The sequence below is a fragment of the Equus caballus genome, chromosome 11 (assembly GCF_041296265.1).
Source record: "Equus caballus isolate H_3958 breed thoroughbred chromosome 11, TB-T2T, whole genome shotgun sequence".
Classification (NCBI taxonomy): Eukaryota; Metazoa; Chordata; class Mammalia; order Perissodactyla; family Equidae; genus Equus; species Equus caballus.
Window position 1 is genome coordinate 34,773,753 of NC_091694.1, and position 18,212 is coordinate 34,791,964.

General features: G+C 50.1%; 1 protein-coding gene across 5 annotated transcripts in view; it reads right to left on the minus strand.

The window, feature by feature from the left end:
* Positions 1 to 1,763: 1,763 nt before the first annotated feature.
* TBX4 (T-box transcription factor 4) overlaps positions 1,764 to 18,212 on the minus strand; it is a 32,407-nt gene continuing 15,958 nt past the window's right edge. For 3 of the 5 annotated variants that reach the window (XM_023652941.2, XM_070226387.1, XM_070226389.1), the window contains 4 exons: positions 7,768 to 7,920; positions 6,600 to 6,688; positions 6,242 to 6,477; positions 1,764 to 3,926 (listed from right to left, as the gene is read on the minus strand). In XM_023652941.2, coding sequence (XP_023508709.1) covers positions 3,310 to 3,926; positions 6,242 to 6,477; positions 6,600 to 6,688; positions 7,768 to 7,920 — 1,095 coding nt within the window. In that variant the 3' untranslated portion in view covers positions 1,764 to 3,309. Of the gene's footprint in view, positions 3,930 to 6,241; positions 6,478 to 6,599; positions 6,689 to 7,767; positions 7,921 to 18,212 lie in introns of all 5 variants that reach the window. The other 2 variants (XM_023652940.2, XM_070226388.1) reach the window with 1 other exon arrangement.

An 18,212-nucleotide genomic window follows, 5' to 3' on the forward strand; every position in this document is an offset into this window, starting at 1 on the left:
TAAGATAAGACACTGCAAGGCTGGGGCTGCTACTCCTCCAGCAGGCTCCATTAGTGGGGCGAGCTGAGGCCTCTTGACCCCCTGAAGCCCAGCTGAGGCTGGAAGTTGCTATGGTTTTTTAACAATTTGTCAGTCTGACCCAACCTCTCTTTTCATTCTCCCTTTTGTTATTCCAGGCTCTTCTGTTGTTGGTGGGCAGTTGGGTGGCTGAGCTGCAGCTGAGAGCCTAGCACAGCTTCCCCCAGTGGCCTCGCCTTGGGCTGGAGAGCAGAGCCCTGGGGGCTGCTTGCCTATGGCCTTGCAGCTGAATGTTCATCGTTTTTTTTTTTTTCCCTTCCCAGGCAGGGCACAGCAGAAGCACACACTTTTCATGTGGCAGGTTTCTGGCCTGATGATGTATGACCTGTTGGCGCTACTGAATGGTGCCCTTTGTTCCAGGGTATCCCATGTGCCCCCTTTTTATTGACTTGTTGATTCAGAGGGGCAGGAAAGTTCCACAAATCCCACTGCAGGCCCTGCTCAAGCCATGCCCAGGTGGGGAAGCCCAAGGACCTCATGCTTCCCAGAAAGCGGGTAGGAAGCTGTGGACTGCCTAAAGGCAAAATATCCCTTAAGAAGCAGCATTCCTTACCTCTGACTCAGGTAACTGGGCCTGAGAGAGCCCGGGAACCCACCTCTAGCTCCCAGCCCTCTCCCTGGGGTTCTAAAAGGCGTGGAGTATCCCAGAATGCAGTCTTCACCCAGGAAGAAAAGAGCAGAGCAGGTGTGAGTTAGGAAGAGCCCCCTTCCCTGTCCCCTGAGCCAGCTTCAGTTAAGTTTTTCTCTGGGACCAACAAGCCCAAGGTGGAAAACCAACAGCCAAGGGAAGAAGGAACTTGGCCTCCTTCTGCAGGAAGAAGTCTGGCCAGAGAGCAACCCTAGAGCCCCAAGGGAAGGGCTCTGGGGAAACAAGAGACAAGGCTGAGCTTTTACTCAGCAGGAAATCTCATCTTAATCCTGAGGAGGACAAGGATTTAAAGGGCACCCCTCACGCTTGCCTTCTCTTCTCTTCGCTTCCTAGACCAGCCTGCAGCGGAGATGGTGGATGACAATGAGCAGCTTTGGAAAAGGAACCACCGGAGGGGGAACAAGAGGCAAAGGGCTGTAAGGAAGGAGACCCAACAGCATCTTCCAACACCAACTTCTCTTCTAATCTACTAGGGTGACCTGGACTGGATTTCATCTCTTTTTTACCTACTCCATCTTGTGGGCCAGCTCCAGGGAACTGGCAGAGGAATAGGCAAGTGGAGGGCTCTGCCAGCCTTTGATTCCTCCTCTCTAGGTGCAGACGGCTGATGCGCTCACACATCTGATTGTTCCAGGAAGCCCCAGGCTCTGACTGGAAGCTGCTCTTCAGTTCCTGTCTGAAGCAGCTGCACGAATCCCACGAACAATTCCCTACTTGTGAGACCTCTTCCCCCAAATCACCAGGTTGTGTGATAACTAAAGGGTGACAGATTCTTGCGTACTGCCTGCCCTGCCCTTCTGGGGTCTTTGTGGGCCCTGGAACCCACACCATCATCTGGGGAGTAGCTTGAGATCAAAGGTACCATTGCTCCATGGGTCCTAAATTACTTCACTCTAAGCTGAGAGTCTCCGTGGTACAAACGCTCAGAGGCACTAAGGACTCCACCTGGCCCTTGAGAAAAAATACAAGCAAAAGGGAGGCAGAGACCATTGCTGAGCCGAGAAATGCAAGTCAGTAGTAAAGAGCATCCACACACTTCACAGTTGTAAAATGGCTTTATGTTCCGATATGTAAAATAAAATGTCCATGCTATATAACACAACACTTGAAGTTCCGTATCCCTTGTTAGCTAACGTGTCTTCTAATAAAGTTTAATCTGTAGTGTGTGTGTGTTTATATATATATTTATTATGTTTTATCTAAACCATTCTTAGTTTTTAATATCAAACGTGTAATAAAAACTTAAATAGATGTCTTTCCAAATACCCCTCCAACGTTCATTTTATTAAGTTTATTCATTTGTAAAAAAGCAAAGCTGAATTTAACATGTGGCCTGCATTTGTGAGATATATATATATATTTATTTATTTATTTATATATAATATATAAATAGCTATTCAGCATGCAAAGAGTTTAGTGATTTCCCAAATTCGATTACAGAGTTCACACCAGCCACGTGGCTGGTCTGGTGCTGTTCAACGCTAAAGAGCTGAGGACTAGCAGAGCACCTCACTGGAGAAGAATTATCCTCGCTCCTCTGAGCTCATTGGCTGAATTTACTGGAAGAAATGAATGTTTTCTCAATTCTCGTTTTTATTTCTGTTGGGCTTTCTTGCTGCAGAGGCGAGGGTTTTCTGGGAGCAGAACAGGCTGTGGATGCCTGGCAGCAGCTCCAATGCGGCCTCCTGGGGATGTTGCCAGGTAAAGTGTGTTTCATAATTGCCAGTCGTAGGATGCAGATGGTGCCTGAGAGTCCGAGTCTTGCACACCAGAGAGAGTGAGAGATTCTACGTCGGGAACTGAGGGAAAGAGCTTTGGACTCTATAAGGAAACCTGAATGATGACAGAGATGCAATTGGTTGCATTTTCCCTCCTCTTATGGAAAAAAATTTTAAATACCCATCAGGTGGCGCCTGACACATGACCCTCTCTAAAAGTCAGACTTCAGAGCTCCAGGGATCAATTGCCAGGTCACTAACTGAGCAGTCAGCTCTACTCTCAATTTCTAGGCCACTCACTGAACAGTCAGTTCTACTCTCAGAGCGTTCTTCATGGGTTAGCTGAGCCCACCTCGCAAGTAGTCTCACAGAATCTCCAGAAGCCAAAAGAGTAGGCTTCCTGCTCCCAAAACAAGATTCTGAGCTCCCCTGCAAATAGAAGGCCAGGAACTCTAAGATGTGCAGAGAGCCCACCCACCCCAGCGAGGAGAATCTTCCCCAACTTTCCCTGTGGGACAGACCTCGTCACCTGGCCCCTGAGTAAATCACGATAATAGTATAAAAACCTCTAAATAACTCACATGAACTCTCCACTCCATCCCACTCGTGGGCATGTCAAGAGATGTCAGATAACAATGGATCTGGGTCCTGCAGCCAAAATCACTTCTTAGATAACTGCGTTTTTTCCCTTGTCATGGCATCAACTGTATGTCAGAAGATAGATGCTCTCCAAATACACACACACACACACACACACACACACGCCACCCTTTGAAATACCTTCCTGTGTTTCTCGGTAGTGCAGGCCACCCACAGAGGTTAATACTGGATTAACATGATCCTGGGGCTGTTGAGACATGGCAGTCATCCGTCAGTCCAGTTCTCTACAGTCCCCATTCCTGAATGATACTGTAAGGAAGCCTCCCGGGATAAGGAGAAGCTTTGAGAGTAGAGAAACTCATTGGCAGCATTCAAGTGTGGAGAGGGCGGCTTCCTCTCACACACTGCAGGGAGGCCGCGCTCCCTGGGGAACGAGGCGGTGGGCCCCCGCTCTCGGACCTGAGACTGGGAGAGCTGATTGTAGACACTGAAGTGGGTGTTTCCTGGTGGCTGGGAGCTCTGAGCGGAGATAGCAGGCAGCCGAGGCATCATAGTGGTGGCGGTGAAGTGCGTGGGAAAGGACTGGTAAGGCACAGTCTCCATTGTCTGAACGCTGTAGCTTGTGTATGGTGAGACTGACGTCCACATGTTACAGCTCAGTGGGGGTGGGGGCAAGTCGTCCACCCCAGACACCCCAGCAATCTCGGGCCCTGAACCTGAGTACATACAGGCTTCTCTTGGGGTCACCTCACTGCAGTAGGAGGGGCTCAGCATCTGTTGGTCGTAGGGAGGGGGAGAACGGAAATAATGATCCTCCCCCACTGCAGAGGGAGCTTCCAGATAGGATCGCTTGCAGGGTAAGTCCAGGTGGCGGCCACTGTCTGCTGGAAGACAAAGAAACCTTAAGGAAGAGCCATTTCCACCAGGCTAGGGACCAGAACACCCCCGGTGGATGCCAGGACAGCTACCCTTGTCATTCAAGGCCCGCCCTTGCTCCATGTTGCCATGGCACTCCAAGAACCATTTTAATCAGCTACAGCTTTTATAAGGTGACAGCAGCCAAGAAGTGGTCAGATTATGGACCTTGCTCAAAGGCCACGGGGGACACTGCATCCCTGGATACTGAGTGATGTGTTTAGCCAGGCGGCATACGGCTTTGATCCTTTGCCACCCTGACTCTTGGGGATGGTAAGAGGCCTTAATGTGCACTGGCATTCTTAGGCTAGACCCACCCTGGCCAAGGAAAGTGGAGGCAATTGCCAGGCCAAACCAGGCCCAGAGGCCACATCTGTCTGAATTAGCCAGAAAATTAAAGCCACAATGTTTCTGCCTCAATCCACAACTCCCAGGAAGGCCTTAGCAAGCCAAAGCTACTCACAGGCACGTTCCTGTTGCTTTTAGAAACAGGAAGTAAACCCTACGTGTATTTAAAGTCCCATCAGATTGTTATTACAGATTCCAACATAACAGTGTTCACAAAATTAAGAAATGCAGTTGATAATAAGTATAAGGTGACTTGTACTTCTAAGGCTAAGCTCATGCTCTGTTTGGGGAAAGATTACATCAGCTGCCCCAAACCATGTATGTGTGTCTTTCAGCATCCTTAACCATGAGGGCTTGACTCTCTGGAGGGGCATGTCCTCCCTTGGGATCCAGGGATGCCCCAGGCCTGAGGCCTTGGGGAGCAACCCACTCAACAAATTTAAGAACAATTGTCCAGTGGCTTATCCTAGCCTCCCTCCTTCTGTTTTCTCTAGGGATTCATTCTGAGAGCCGTGTGTGTACACAGGGCAGGGTGGCCTGGGGGAGGAGTGGGCCAAGTCTGAAGGTTTGCACCTGCCTCTCCCCTTGGCTCCTCTGGAGGCATCTTCCCTGATGAGGAGGAACTTGCCCCCCTCACCCAGCTCTCTTGTGCATCCCTCATTCATCCCTTTACTCCATCGTCTCTCCAAATTCCTCCTTTCTCTCAAGAGCACTAAGCCCTCCGACTTGGAAAGTGGCCCAGTCACTCTAGGTCAGGAGTGAGCAAACCTTTTCTGCAAAGGGCCAGATGGTAAATATTTTAGGTTTTGTGAGCCGTATGGTATCTGTCACAACTACTCAACTCTACTGTTGTCACATGAAGGCAGCCATAGACAATAGGTAAATAAATGCATATGGCTATGTTCCAATAAAATTTTATTGATGGATACTAAAATTTGAATTTCATATCATGTTCACATATCATGAAATAGTCTTCTTTTGATTTTTTTCAACTATTTAAAAATGTAAAAACCATTCTCTATGGCTCATAGGCCGAACAAAAACAGGCAACAGGCCAGATCTGGTCCAAGGGCCACAGTTTGCCAACCCCCTGCTCTAAGTCATTAGTTCTAATGGGATTGGTGCAAGGTAACTCAGAGCTCTGCCTGGCTGGTCCCTAGGAACTGGGCTGAGAGAACATTCTGGATTGCAGGCAAAAGTCCCCACACTCAATCTCAAGAGAATTTTAGTGGCCCTCTGTGGTCTTCTGGTGTGATAACACTGATTATCCCTATTTTATAGATGGAGAAATGGAGACCCGGCACCAGAGCACAGATGGTCGAGTTCCCAGCTCAGGGCTCCTCTGCTTTACCAAGAAGCCAGCACAGATGGTTCTGATGCCTGCACTGGGGATGTGGACTCCCAATCTACATCCACAAAAGTTAATTTCCACTCTCAAGAAGCCTTTGCAGATCCTGGTACAATGACGTGGAGAGCCTGTACTCATGACTCTAGGTCATCCCTGTTTTAGAATTGAGGTTGCTTTGATAAATGACAGCCCCAATCCAAAAGTCTCTGGACTGTGATGCTTCAGCCTCCTCCTTGCTGAGAGGCAGAGCCCGCTGATTTTGTGTTGTCTGTCTACCCCATGGAGGCTCTCAAAGCAGTGGCTGCAAAGCAACACTTGGAACTGGGGAGAGGTATGGTGTCTGGGGACACCAAAGACATAAGCTCTGAGGATTCTGAAGGCTGCATTAAAAGCAAGAACCAACATCCCTGCACTGGGCTTGGCATAGGCCCTGACCCTTCAGGCTCTCTCTGCTGGACCATACAAGTAAGCAGTAGTGTGTGTGTGTGTGCCCATGCATGCTCACATGTGTAGTGGGGAGTGTTTGTGGGGACAGCTTCACCCTTCCTCTGACCCTTGAGGGCCTCTAGACCAGGAGAGAGCTACCTCGTCTTTTCAGGCAGTGATAGAAGAGGCTTGAGTCCCTCTGGGCTGGGAAGGTGTTGAGGGGAAGGTCCTGTGGCTCAGCTGCAGCAAACTGCATATGAGCCCCATTCTCATACTGGTAGTGCTGGAGTGCCTGGTGGGTGCCATGCAGGGGGCTAACGTCGGGCTTGGCTGAGAGCTGGGTGGAGACGAGTCTCTGCCTCATGATGCTTTTGGAGATCACGGGATATTCTTTGCTGGAGGGTGAGGAGGACAGTCAGAAGGAGACAGGAAGAGAGTGAGCACACTTTGAGGGTTACCAAAACCACATGCCTGAACCCCATCTGCCCATCCCACCCCTAGACCAGGGCAGCCCCACCTCTGCAGCCGGGCCACACGCAGGTCACTGTCGTCACTGCCCCGGAATCCCTTGGCAAAAGGGTTGTTCTCAATTTTCAGCTGTGTGATCTGTCAGGAGAGGACACACAGTAGAGTTGCTGGGCTAGAGGACTGGGCTGGCCTCAGGCCCTCCTGCCCCGCCCCCCAGGCACATTCAGAACTCATGGCTCAGTCTGGGGAAGTTGCACACCCCAGCCCTTGGCCAGCCAGGAGTCTTGCTGGGTCCTCCTTGGCCTTGCCATTCACATCTGGCTTGTCACTGGCTCTTATCCATCCTACTTGCTGCAGACCTTCCATTGTGCCTGCTGGGGACTTGAGCAGTCTCCTGCTCTCCCACCCCACTGTGCCACCTGGCTTCAGTCCATCATCATTCTCTCCTGGGTGCCTGTAACAGCTTTCCACCCGTGTTGCCTCTGTCCAGTGCAACTGTCACATCAGGTTCTAAGTGACCTTTCTAAATGCAAACCTGACTCAGTCACTCTTCTGCCTAAAATCTGCCATAGCCTATGGCCTTTCCCCAATGACCCCACTCACCTCACCTGTCCCAGTGCACACAGTGTGGAAAGCACCCTGAGAAAGGTAGTGCGGGCAAAGGCAGAGAGGCAGGGGAGAGTGGCCTAGGCAGGGAGTGGGAGGCAGTTTGGGATGGTGAGGCTGGGGAGAGCCAGTAGCAGAGTGGGAGGCCAGCCAGGACATCCCAGGCCTCTCCAACTGCAGCCTGGGAAGTCTCCCTGCTCCCATGCAGCTGACAGAGCTCCAGAGCTGCTCTCCCCACTCCCTCCCCTTCTCTCTGCCAGAATCTGACCTTTGAATCCCACCAGGGAGAAGAAAATTGTAGAATGAAAGGACCTAACACTCAAGACACAGGGCAAGCTCCACGCTCCCAGTTTTTAGTTACCAACTTTGTCCGTTCCCCAAAATAGAGACCTTAAGTGCTTTGTGCCTGAGAGTTAGGATCTGGTATCCTTTCCTGCTCATTATCTGATATCTCACTGCTCTGAGGGACGTCCGTCACAGGTTCCTCAGGTCCCAGCAGTGGGCCTGCCTCAGCCTTGCTGCATCTGGGGCTTCACCTCCTGCCTCTCTGTAATGGCACGGAAATGCCCGAGTGGTAATCGTGGTGCGGGGTATGGGGTTTGCGGCTATACCTTGTGATTCTGGTAGGAGGTCACAGAGATGAAAGAGGTCTCCGGGAACACGTGGGTGCAGAAGGCAGTGTTTTTGGAGCCAAAAGCGTTGTTCTCATCAGCCTTTACGATGTGTAGCCGCGGCTGGTACTTGTGCATGGAGTTGAGGATGATCTGGAAGAGAAGGATCTCATTCTAGCTCCAGGTCCACACCCTCTCATTCTTGACCTCATTCAACTGACCCTGGAATGGCTTTCGCTCTCCTAAAAGCCCAGGCTCCAGGGCCTGACTACCAGAACTGAGCCCAGAAAGGTCCTAAAGCTCTCACCTGAAGAACCAGGCCCCTGGACCCCAAACTCAGCTCAGATGGTCCCCACTTAGCCTCTCCTCTCCAGCACTAATGCCTGATCCCAGGACCTCCTTGATGTTACAGATGGCTTCCCTGTGGTAATAAAGAACTCAGGATAAGTCCTTAATAATTTAAAAGCCCCTGCGAACTCAGCACAGTGCAATTGTGGAATTCCGAGTTGTAGGCAAAAGCCCAGGGTGCCACTGACTCACTGCATGACCTCAACCAAGTCACTGACTTCTCTGAGCCTCAGTTTTCATATCTGGAAAATGAGAGCCTAATACAAACTTACCTCCCTCAGGCTTCCCCCTCCAGGCTGACTTCCTCTTGCTTCTCCCTCTCTTCTCCTGCCTCTTCTCCCCCTGCTCCCTCCCTCCCCACCACTTTTGTGTGACTGCCATTCCTAGAAACGCCTGCTGTGGGTGCTCAGCCCCCTCCTCTCACATTTGTCAGCGACAAAAGGAGCTTCCCAGCCCAGGGGTTTGCAGAATATGGGGGGTAGGTTGGGGGGAGAGCTGAGAAAGATGAAGCACTCTGTCGGACCCTTTTCATCTAGGCACTCATTCGTTCATTGTCCCTCTGCATTCACAGAGGCCTGGGAGCGGGTGCTCAGCAGGGCACCCAGAGGCATCCTGCCCGAGGCAGCTCACAGCCTGGAGGGAAACTCTATCACCGGCTAGAGTTCAAGGTACCAGGGAAGGAAACAAGTAAAGTTCCTAAAATAATGCCGGAGAAGGCCAGAAGCCCCAGGCACCCATGGGCCCTTGAGGCTTCCTGGAGCTGGGGAGATAGGTCATCCCAACAAACAAAGCTTAGATGATGAGCCAAGGAGGTGCAGCCCTGGGGTCCTGGGAGTGACACACAGTAGTGGCTGCTCCAAACCTGCTTCATGCGGTTGCGCCCCACGGTAGCGGCTGCATCGGGTGCCATTAAAGTGTATTTTTTATCGTTGACATTTGCCAGACGCCCTCCCCATTGGAGGCAGGACCAGGAATTTGGGGCATTTTATCAGCACTGCTGCTTTTGTTAACCCTTTGGCTCCTGTCCTAGCTGGGCGAAGCCGGCCCTCAGGGCCGTTCCCCTCTGAGCTCAGTTCTCTCCACCTGGGAGTGCCCCATCCTTGGGCTGGCCCTGCTGGCTCCCACCCTTTCAGGTTCCCAGGGACCAGGTCTGGTGCTAAAGCTTAGCAAAAGATTTAACCCCTGCGTGACCAGAGTGCTCACCGAGAGGCCAGGCTCTTCCATGGCGAGCCTGGGCAGAAACCTTGGTCTGGGAAGCCTCTGCTCTCATCACACTCTGGGGACAGGGCTGGCCCCGAGAGCAGGCTCAGCTGAGGAATGGGTGCATCAGGAGCCGGGCTGTGGGCTCTGGCCTTCCCTGAGCTCCTCAGTTTAGCTGGGCGACTCTGTCCAGCAGGAACCAGCTTTTCTGCTTTCTGCACTGGCCACTCCCCGCTCAGCCCTCGGCGATAAACCTCTGGACCCTCGTGGGGCAAGTACAGAGCTCCCCAAACCCTAAACCAGGTCCTGCTGCTGGGGACTCACTGCCCAACTGAGGGCTGGCCAGACAAAAACCTCAGAGTGGGACTGAAGGACACAAGTCCTGCCCAGGGAGGTGTCAGTGAAGGTCCCTTTCCAAGAGCCCGGGAAGGGTCTCCAGGGGAGAGGAGCTGGGTCTTGGGAAACACCTCCCAGGCCCTTTAGGTGACTCTGTCACCCTGCACTGTTCCCCAAGCTGCAGGAGCCAACAAAGGACCTAAGTTCCCAGAAGACCCAGCAACTGAGTACCTGGGAGGTGGCCCAGATGCCTCCAGGAACCCCCAGATTCCTGTCTGCATCTTTGCACATGCAGTTCCCTCTGCTGTCTTGATCGTCCTTTCCCATTCTCTCTTATCTTCTAGGCCTATCATCTCAAGGCCCAACTCTTCCAGAAAGCCTTCCTGGATTACTAGGGCCTACTCTGAACTCCGGATTCTGAAACTCCCTCCCCGTGCATTGTTTACTGGGCTGTTCTGCTGCTTCCTAGTGACTCCCCATTTCTTCTTGTCCTTTCAATTAAACTGTAAACTCCTCAAGAGAAAGGGCCATATCTTTTATTCCTTTTATACCTCCAAACTCCTTTACCCCAAAACAGAAACTATTAAGTACCAGGCAGGGTTACAGGAGTGGGAAGACCTGGGCCATGACCACAAACCCTCTGTCCCCTCCTCTCTTGTCTTTCTTTACTCACTAGAGACAAAATAACCTCTAAGGCATTTTTCAGGTCAAAAATAGTGATTTTTGAGCAGACAGTCTTTCTGTGAGCACTCACAGCTCCAGCTCCCCAGCATGAAGGACTAGCCCCTGGCTACTCCAGCTCTCCTGGGGTAGGGGCACAACGGGAGAACACAGACAATGGGCTCACAGAACCCAAAGCAAACTCGCAGACACCTGCACAGCGAGGCTCTGTTGCCCCTTAAGGACACCTTAGGACAAACAGCAGCACCCACACTGCTCTTCTGCCACTGGGGCAGTCACGGGCTGTAACAGTCCAGCCAGAGCCCTAGGCATCGTCAGCTCTGCTTCTCACTGTCACCCAGCTCTAAGTCCAGTCAGTGAGCAAGTCCTGTGACTCCATCTGTAAAACGAAAGCCTCTCCATTTCTGCTGCGCAGCCCTGTTTAGGCCCTAGCATCTCTCCTGGGTTTGGGGACAGCCTCCTCCCTGTCACTATCTACTTTCTCTCCATTCCCACCTGCTACACATGAGATCAGGTCTCTCCCCTGCTTAGAACTTTCTGGTTCACTCAGGAAGACTGCACATTGTTTGAAGGCAGGGCTCTTTGTATTTCCTTCTCTTGCTTCCCATGTCTCCTCACCACCCCTGCCAGTGTTTAGGGCTCAATAAATGTCTTATATTCATAATGCCGCCTTTGATGGTCCTCTTGCCCTTTGAGATAAAGGCCAAACTCCTTAGCCCATCAGACAAGGTTTTTGATGACTGGAGTGGAGAGATTGCCAAACACACTTTCTAAGGGAGGGAACCAGACAGGCTGGCAGGGAAACCTGGGAAGAGAGAAACTGCCAGAACTGTAGGGGCAGGTAGGAGTCACTAAGGGAGTGCAATCCCAGCCACAGAGAAGTCAAGAAGGGCCTAGAAGCTTCTATGGCTCTCTGCCCACCAGCTGTAAGTCTTGAGCAAGCTCTTCCCCTTCAGTCATTGGGGTACCCATCTGTAAAGTGAGGTCTTGACTAAGTAGTCCCAAACACCCCTCCCGGCTCTGACAGTCTGAAACCTGGACAGGTGTCTGGAAGAAAATCCCACCCACTGAACCAATGCAAATACAAACCGGAGCCTCAGTCCCACCAGCCCGGGAGAATAGGAAATCAGCTCAGTGACTCACACACCTGGCTTTACTCAGAAGTTCCTCAGGCACTGCATTAAACTACTTTGCCAGAGTCTCACATTTATATTTGTTGCAGAGGATGTTGGGCTGTAAGGGCCAGCCACGTCACCAAACCCCACTACGTGACCGGTCCCGTCATCATTGTTTTACAGAATGGGATTCATTATGTTCTGGCTACAATTCAGATGCCTGTTCTCCTTTAACAATTGCAATAGGGCCAAACATCCATCTCCTCAAGAGACACCGTAGTGTGCTTTGCCAATAAAGCCCAGATTTATCTACATTAGAATCACAGAACATTAGGGCATGGAGAGGCAGACCTTAGAGATCATTCTAGTCCAACCTTCTAATTTTACAGATGAGGAACAGGAGGCTTGCAGTGGGAACATGACTTGCCCAAGGACACACAGCTGCTTGGAGACAAAACCCTGAGAAGATTCCAGATGGCCTTTGAGAGAGCACACGCTGCACTCAACAAGCTCAGTAATTAACGATAAGGTGTCAACCAAACACTGCAAGGGACAAGGATTCACCAGGCCCTATTTTCTATCCTAGAACACAGCGTATCTGGATGTTAGCCATACAAAAAATGTGCCTAATATCTATTTTGTCGTATATTAAAACCAGATTTTCCCCTGCATCATAATATCACTTTCTAAGACTACCTTCTCCATCACCCTTCTTACCCTCTCCAGCCCTGCAAAGAGATTAGGAGACAGGATCTGCAGCTTAAAAAAAGAAGGAAGAAACTGAGACCCAGAGACATAGGTTATTGTTCTAAGGAAAATCCAAACTAGAACTGAGTCAGACAGCCCATTAGCTGACTCAAGAGGCCTTGGCCAGATAGGTCTTAGGCCTCACTCTCAGAGCAGCAACCCAGGGGCCCAGAAATCTTCCTGCCTTCTCTCATAGTCACAACAAGAATAGTCGATGTTTACTGAGCATACCTTATGTGTTGAGTATTCTACACACATCATATAATTAATCTTAACAACATCCCTGTAAAGTAGGCATTATTATTAGCCTCATTTTAACAGACGAGGGACTGAACCTCAGGGAGGTGAAGACATTTGCCCAACCTCAGACAGCTGTTGGGGGGCAGAACCAGACTTGGTACTAATTTCCGAGCCTGAGCTCATACCTGTACCTAGCTGGGGAGGGCCGCGCCTGATCTGGAGTTGTGTGTGGCATCTGTATCTCCCAAAGCACCCAGCAAGGGCTTGGCACAATGTCAGGACTCAGCAAATGTGGGAGAAAAGGAGGAAAAGAGGGAGATCAATAGTTCTGGGTTTCCACTGGCAAGTCAACAGCATAAGCTTTGGGGAAACATCAGCCCCTGGCCGAGGAAGTGCCTTCTCTGTCTAAATACCACCCCTTCCGCAGGTTCACTCCTTCCCTTACTGCTTACAGCACCCACGGTTCTTCCAGACACAAGGCCAGGGACTAAAACACAGCGGTGATTAAAAACCTCACAGTTTCCTATCAAGTGGGGAAGTCACACAGTAATCCAAAATCAAGCAAAAACAGTGGTGAAAAAAACGTAGTGGCGGAAAGAGTACATTTATGATAGTAACAATTGAGATGAAATACTGAACAAGAAATGTGCAAGAGCTTACAAAGAAAACTTGAATATGCTTTTGAAGGACAAAAAGCAGACTTCAAAAAAGAGAAAAACATTCCTATCAATCCTCCTTAAGAAAATTCATAATTTAAAGGGATTCTAATAAAAATACAAATAAGTTTCTTTTTCAACATTACAAGCTGATTCTAAAGTTTACATGAAAAAATACACAAGACTAGCCAAGAAAACTTTGAAAAAGAAGAGCAGTGGGGGAGAACAGCCCTGCCAGACACTGACACCTATTATGAAGTCTCAACAGTTATGGTCCTGGCCCGTGGACAGACATAAATTCATGTGGGGATTTAGTGTACAGAAACAAGGCATCCTAAAACAGGGAGGAAAGGGGACTAGTCAATTATTGGTGTTGGGACAACTGGATGGCTCTCAAGAAAAAAAAAAGAGTTGGATTCACACTTCATATCAAATGCCAGAATAAATTCCAAAAGGATCAATGGTTTAAATGTAAAAACAAACCCATAAAATACTAGAAGAAAACACAAGAAAATTCCCTTATAAGTAAGGAGTGGAAAAGGGCTTTCAATTACTCAAAATGCAGAATCCATAAGGAAAAGACAAATACATTCAATCAAAAACTTCTATGTAGGAAGACTGCTATAGACAAAATCAACAGACAAATGACAAACTGGGAAAACATGTGTAATTCATATCACAGATAGGAGCTAAATCTTTCCAGTTTATAAAGCTCCTAGAGTTGGTAAGTGATCAAAAATCCAAGAGAAAACTGAGCAAAAGATCAGGACAGCAGTTCACAGAAGAGGAAATACATGTTAAAAAGATTCTTAATCTCACTCATAATAAAGGAAATACAGAGCCAGCCCTGATGGCCTGGTGGTTAAAGTTCAGCACGCTCTGCTTCAGTGGCCCGGGTTCAGTTCCTGGGCATGGAACCACACCACTCGTCTGTCAGTGGCCATGCTGTGGTGGCAGCTCACATAGAAGAACCAGAAGGGCTTACAACTATTCACAGCTGTGTACTGGGGCTTTGTGGGGAAAGAAAAAAGGAGGGAGATTGGCAACAGATGTTAGCAAAGGGCGAATCTTTCCCAAAATAAAAAATAAATAAAGGAAATACAAATTAAACTGAGATCTAGATTTCACCCACCAAACTGGCAAAAATCCAAAACTTTGCTTTCTGATCATGTTGGGGAGATTACAACAATGGTGGGAATATACATCAGTGCAACCCCAATGGAGGGCACAGTTACAAATTACAAATCCAAATACCCTTCAAACAGGCAACTTATTGCACAGATAGACTTGGAACAGGTGTATAATGACATACATACAAGCTTGACTGAAAGAGCAAACTGTAGGAAAACATCTAACTCCTTCAATAAGGACTGGCTACGTAATTTATGGAGCAATCAGGCAACGAAACTCTACACAGCTGTAAAAAAGGAATAAGGAAGCTCTATGTGAATGGAATGATCTCCATGATACACTATGTTTACAGAGCAAAGTGCAAAAAGAGTCTATAGGATGCCATTTCTTGCATATGAAAGAAGGGATTTGAGATTCTGCACTCTGCTTGCATGTATATGCAAAAAGAAATTAGTAACAGTGGTTACCTGTGGCCTGGGTTGGAAGAAACTGGGTGACTGGGGAACCAGTGGAGGGAGACGTCTCATTGCAGACATTTTTATTTATTCATGGGTTTATTTTTAAACTATGTGAATGCATTTCCTATTCAAGAACAAATTTGACAAATAAGTATACAATTCTAACTGTGGTAAATACTAGGACAGAAAGGTGCATGGTACTCTGAGAGCATACAACGGGACCCTGAACTGTCTCCCTGAAGAATGGGCATTTGAGCTTGAATCCCAAGGCTCAGGAGTAACTAACGAGATGAAGAGGCATGTGGTCAGAGGAGGAAGTAGCACATTGAGGGGACTATGCATGTGCCACTTTGTGGCCAAGGAGCTGCAGACCACACCCCTAGCCAGGGGCAAACTCAGCCTCTGGAACAGTTAGAATCACTATGTCAGAAGTCATAACCTGACCTTCCTTCTCAGCAATCTGAGACACAATAGGTGGTGAGGGGCCGGCCCCATGGCTGAGTGGTTAAGTTCACGTGCTCCACTTCAGCGGCCCAGGGTTTCACCAGTTCGGATCTCAGGCACGGACATGGCACCACTCATCAGGCCATGCTGAGGCGGCATCCCACGTAGCACAACCAGGGGCACTCACAACTAGAATATACAACTATGTACTGGGAGGCTTTGGCGAGAAGAAAAGAAAACGGAATATGATTGGCAACAGTTGTTAGCTCAGGTGCCAATCTCTAAAAAAAAAGAAAAGAAATGGTGGTGAAGACAGCCATCCCCTTCACACACACACACATACACACATACACACGGCCTACTGACGCCAGCCCCTCCCTGACCCCAGATCAAGAAAAAAGTAAGACCCATGTGCCAGCCATCTCCATGTCCTGCCACAAGACACAGGCCCTACCCCCATGACACCCTCCTCAACTTCCTGAAGTCGCCTGGCCCAGTACTCTGCTGGGAGCAGGACAAGTAGAAGGGGAAGATGGGCAGGCAGCTTCTGTAGCCAGCAGAACCACAGAAGTGGAGTTGAATTGGAACTATAAGGAGGCAGCTTAGTCCTGCCCTAGCCCCCTGATCCTTTCTGCCCCTGCTGCCTGCCTGTCCTCTGGCCTTGGCATTGCTCCCAGACCCCAGTGGTCATACCCTGAACCTACCTCTCAAGAACAGAGGGCTTTGCTGGACTCACAGCAAAAACCCACAAAGAGTTTTCTAGTTAGAACCCAGTCCTGTCTTTTTGGAAAATGTGGCCTTGTGGTCTGAAGGTCCCTGTTCCGGGGCCCCACCTGCCATGTAGGACAGGCTGCCAGGCCCAAGCCCTCATCTGGACCCTGGATCCTTCTCCTTTGGGAAGGTTGCAAACGGGAGGCAGCTGCTAAAGTCCTTGAGATACTGTGAGACCCCAGGGGAAAGTGCAAAGTCCATTTGGCTGGAGGAAGTTCCTTGAGGTCCAGAAGCTTTTAGGGAAATTGAAACTATGGAGGTGCATTGTGCAGAAGGAAGGGTTTGCTTGGGAGAAGTTCACAGTACGAGATCACTCTGTCCCAGGCTCCTACACTGAGAAACCAAGAAGGGTGACTTGCAGAGCTCACCATTCCCATCGGACAGGCCAAGAAGCAGAAGGCCAAGGTCCAAACAGGCCACTTCACCCTGATAAATCTAGGAAGTTAGCTCATTCTCCACAGTCCTTGCCTGCATGCTCAAAGGCTGCTCCCTCTCCAGTGATACTCCAAATAGCTGAAGACAGACAGCTCAAGCCCTGGGTACAGAAAGACAGGTGGAGAAGCCAAAAGAGTGCTGGTCTAGGAATCAGAAGGTGTGAGTCCAAGCACTGCTCCTTCACTCTCAGCTTCTGAGACAATCACCTTATCTCCCTGAGCCCCGCCACCCCACAGGGGTGTTGTAACCAGTAAACTGAGCATGCTGGGTAAACGCAGGGGTAGGGGGAAGGAAGAGGCTCTGCATCCCAACCCTCCGGGGAGAAAGAGAGTTAGTATGGGGAATATCCCTACCACCAAGGAGGGACTATCCCTACTGGCAAGCATGGCAAGTGTAGACAGGGGCACCCTCATCAGCATGAGCCATCAGGCAGCCCCACTGGCCCAGACTCAAGACTACACGCAGGGTTATTGCAAACCCCTCCTGGACCCCAGAAGAGCCACCAAGGAGGCAAGCCAGTCTGGGAAAACCTACTGCTGGGCTATGAAGGCCAGGTCTCTCTCTCACTTCCTAAAAAGTCCAGCTTTTCAACCACTTGACTCCCTCCCCTGCCACTTTCTGCAGGAGCTCGCCGAGGTGGAAGAGCCGTCTGAGGCACACCTGCAGCTGAGGACCAGGATGGCAAGCTGCACGTCCAAAATTCTTCCCAGAGGAAGCTGACCACTCACCTAAAGATCCAGCTCCTGCCAGGCTCTGTGCTCACCCCAGTGGTCTGTCCCCCGGGCTCTGCTGTGTGTGCAGTTGTGGGCAGAGACGTGCCTGCTAGCTAGCTTCCCCACCTCCCACCACAGAGGCCCTCACTAAGCTTTCGAGGTTGGTGCCACAGCCTGGCCAAGCAGAGGAGGCCAGGTGGGAGGCGATTGGGAGCAAAGTCTTGGCTAGGATGGTGCCAGTAAGACCTGGGAGGTCCCTTTGCCCCTTAGTTAAAAGGCCCTGCACTCTGGGAGGTCAGGGCTTGCCTGACCCTTCCTGCTGGATCGGTGGCTTGTCTCTGCCATGTGAGGGGTCGGGGTTGCACAAGTACATCCCACTGTGCACACCCACTAGTCTCTGCCACACACCCAACGGTATCTGCCTGTCCTGCGTGGGAAAATCCATGCTGCTTGCAAAACAGAGAAGTCAGGAGTTAATTATGTTAATTAAGCATTCTCCTAGTTGCTTGTTTATTGATCACCAACGACTCAGAAGAGAGCAGAACACACTCAGAAAATTAGAACTAAGAGCTGCTTGCCAGTCACATACCAATCAATCAGAGATGAAGCATTGCTGGCATTTTCCATGAGGAACTATGATTCACAGAATTCTGATTTGTACACAGCTCTCCAGAAACAGAACTGGGGCATAAAAGAGGCACATACCTGCATGCCCCCGACCCTGCTTCCCCCACCACCACCCACACCCTGAGTGTTATGTGTGCAGCCCGGGCAACCGCATCCAGGAGCCTCTACTGCACCCTCGCTCCACCCCACCCAGGGTAACTGTGGATAGCCTAGAGGCCCTGGCCGATAATACCAGGTCCCCAGACTTCTGTTTGCCACACACTTGAGCTAAACATTTCCACATAAAAAGCATTTAGTGGGCCTGCCAGGGCCAGATGGGGAAAGAATGAGCTTCAGCAGCCTGGATGGGGCATCAGCAGCAGCATCCCTGGGGCTCTCTCTTGTGAGAGCCAGGTCCCAGGCAAGGCCAGGAAGGAGCTGACACAGGAGCCAGAGCAAGGCCTTCCCTTCCAGAGGGCAGGCAGCTGCCAGGCCAGGCAGACATACACGCCAAAAAGAGGCTTCAGAACTCATCAGTAACTCTTTCTCAAGAAGGTTTACTTG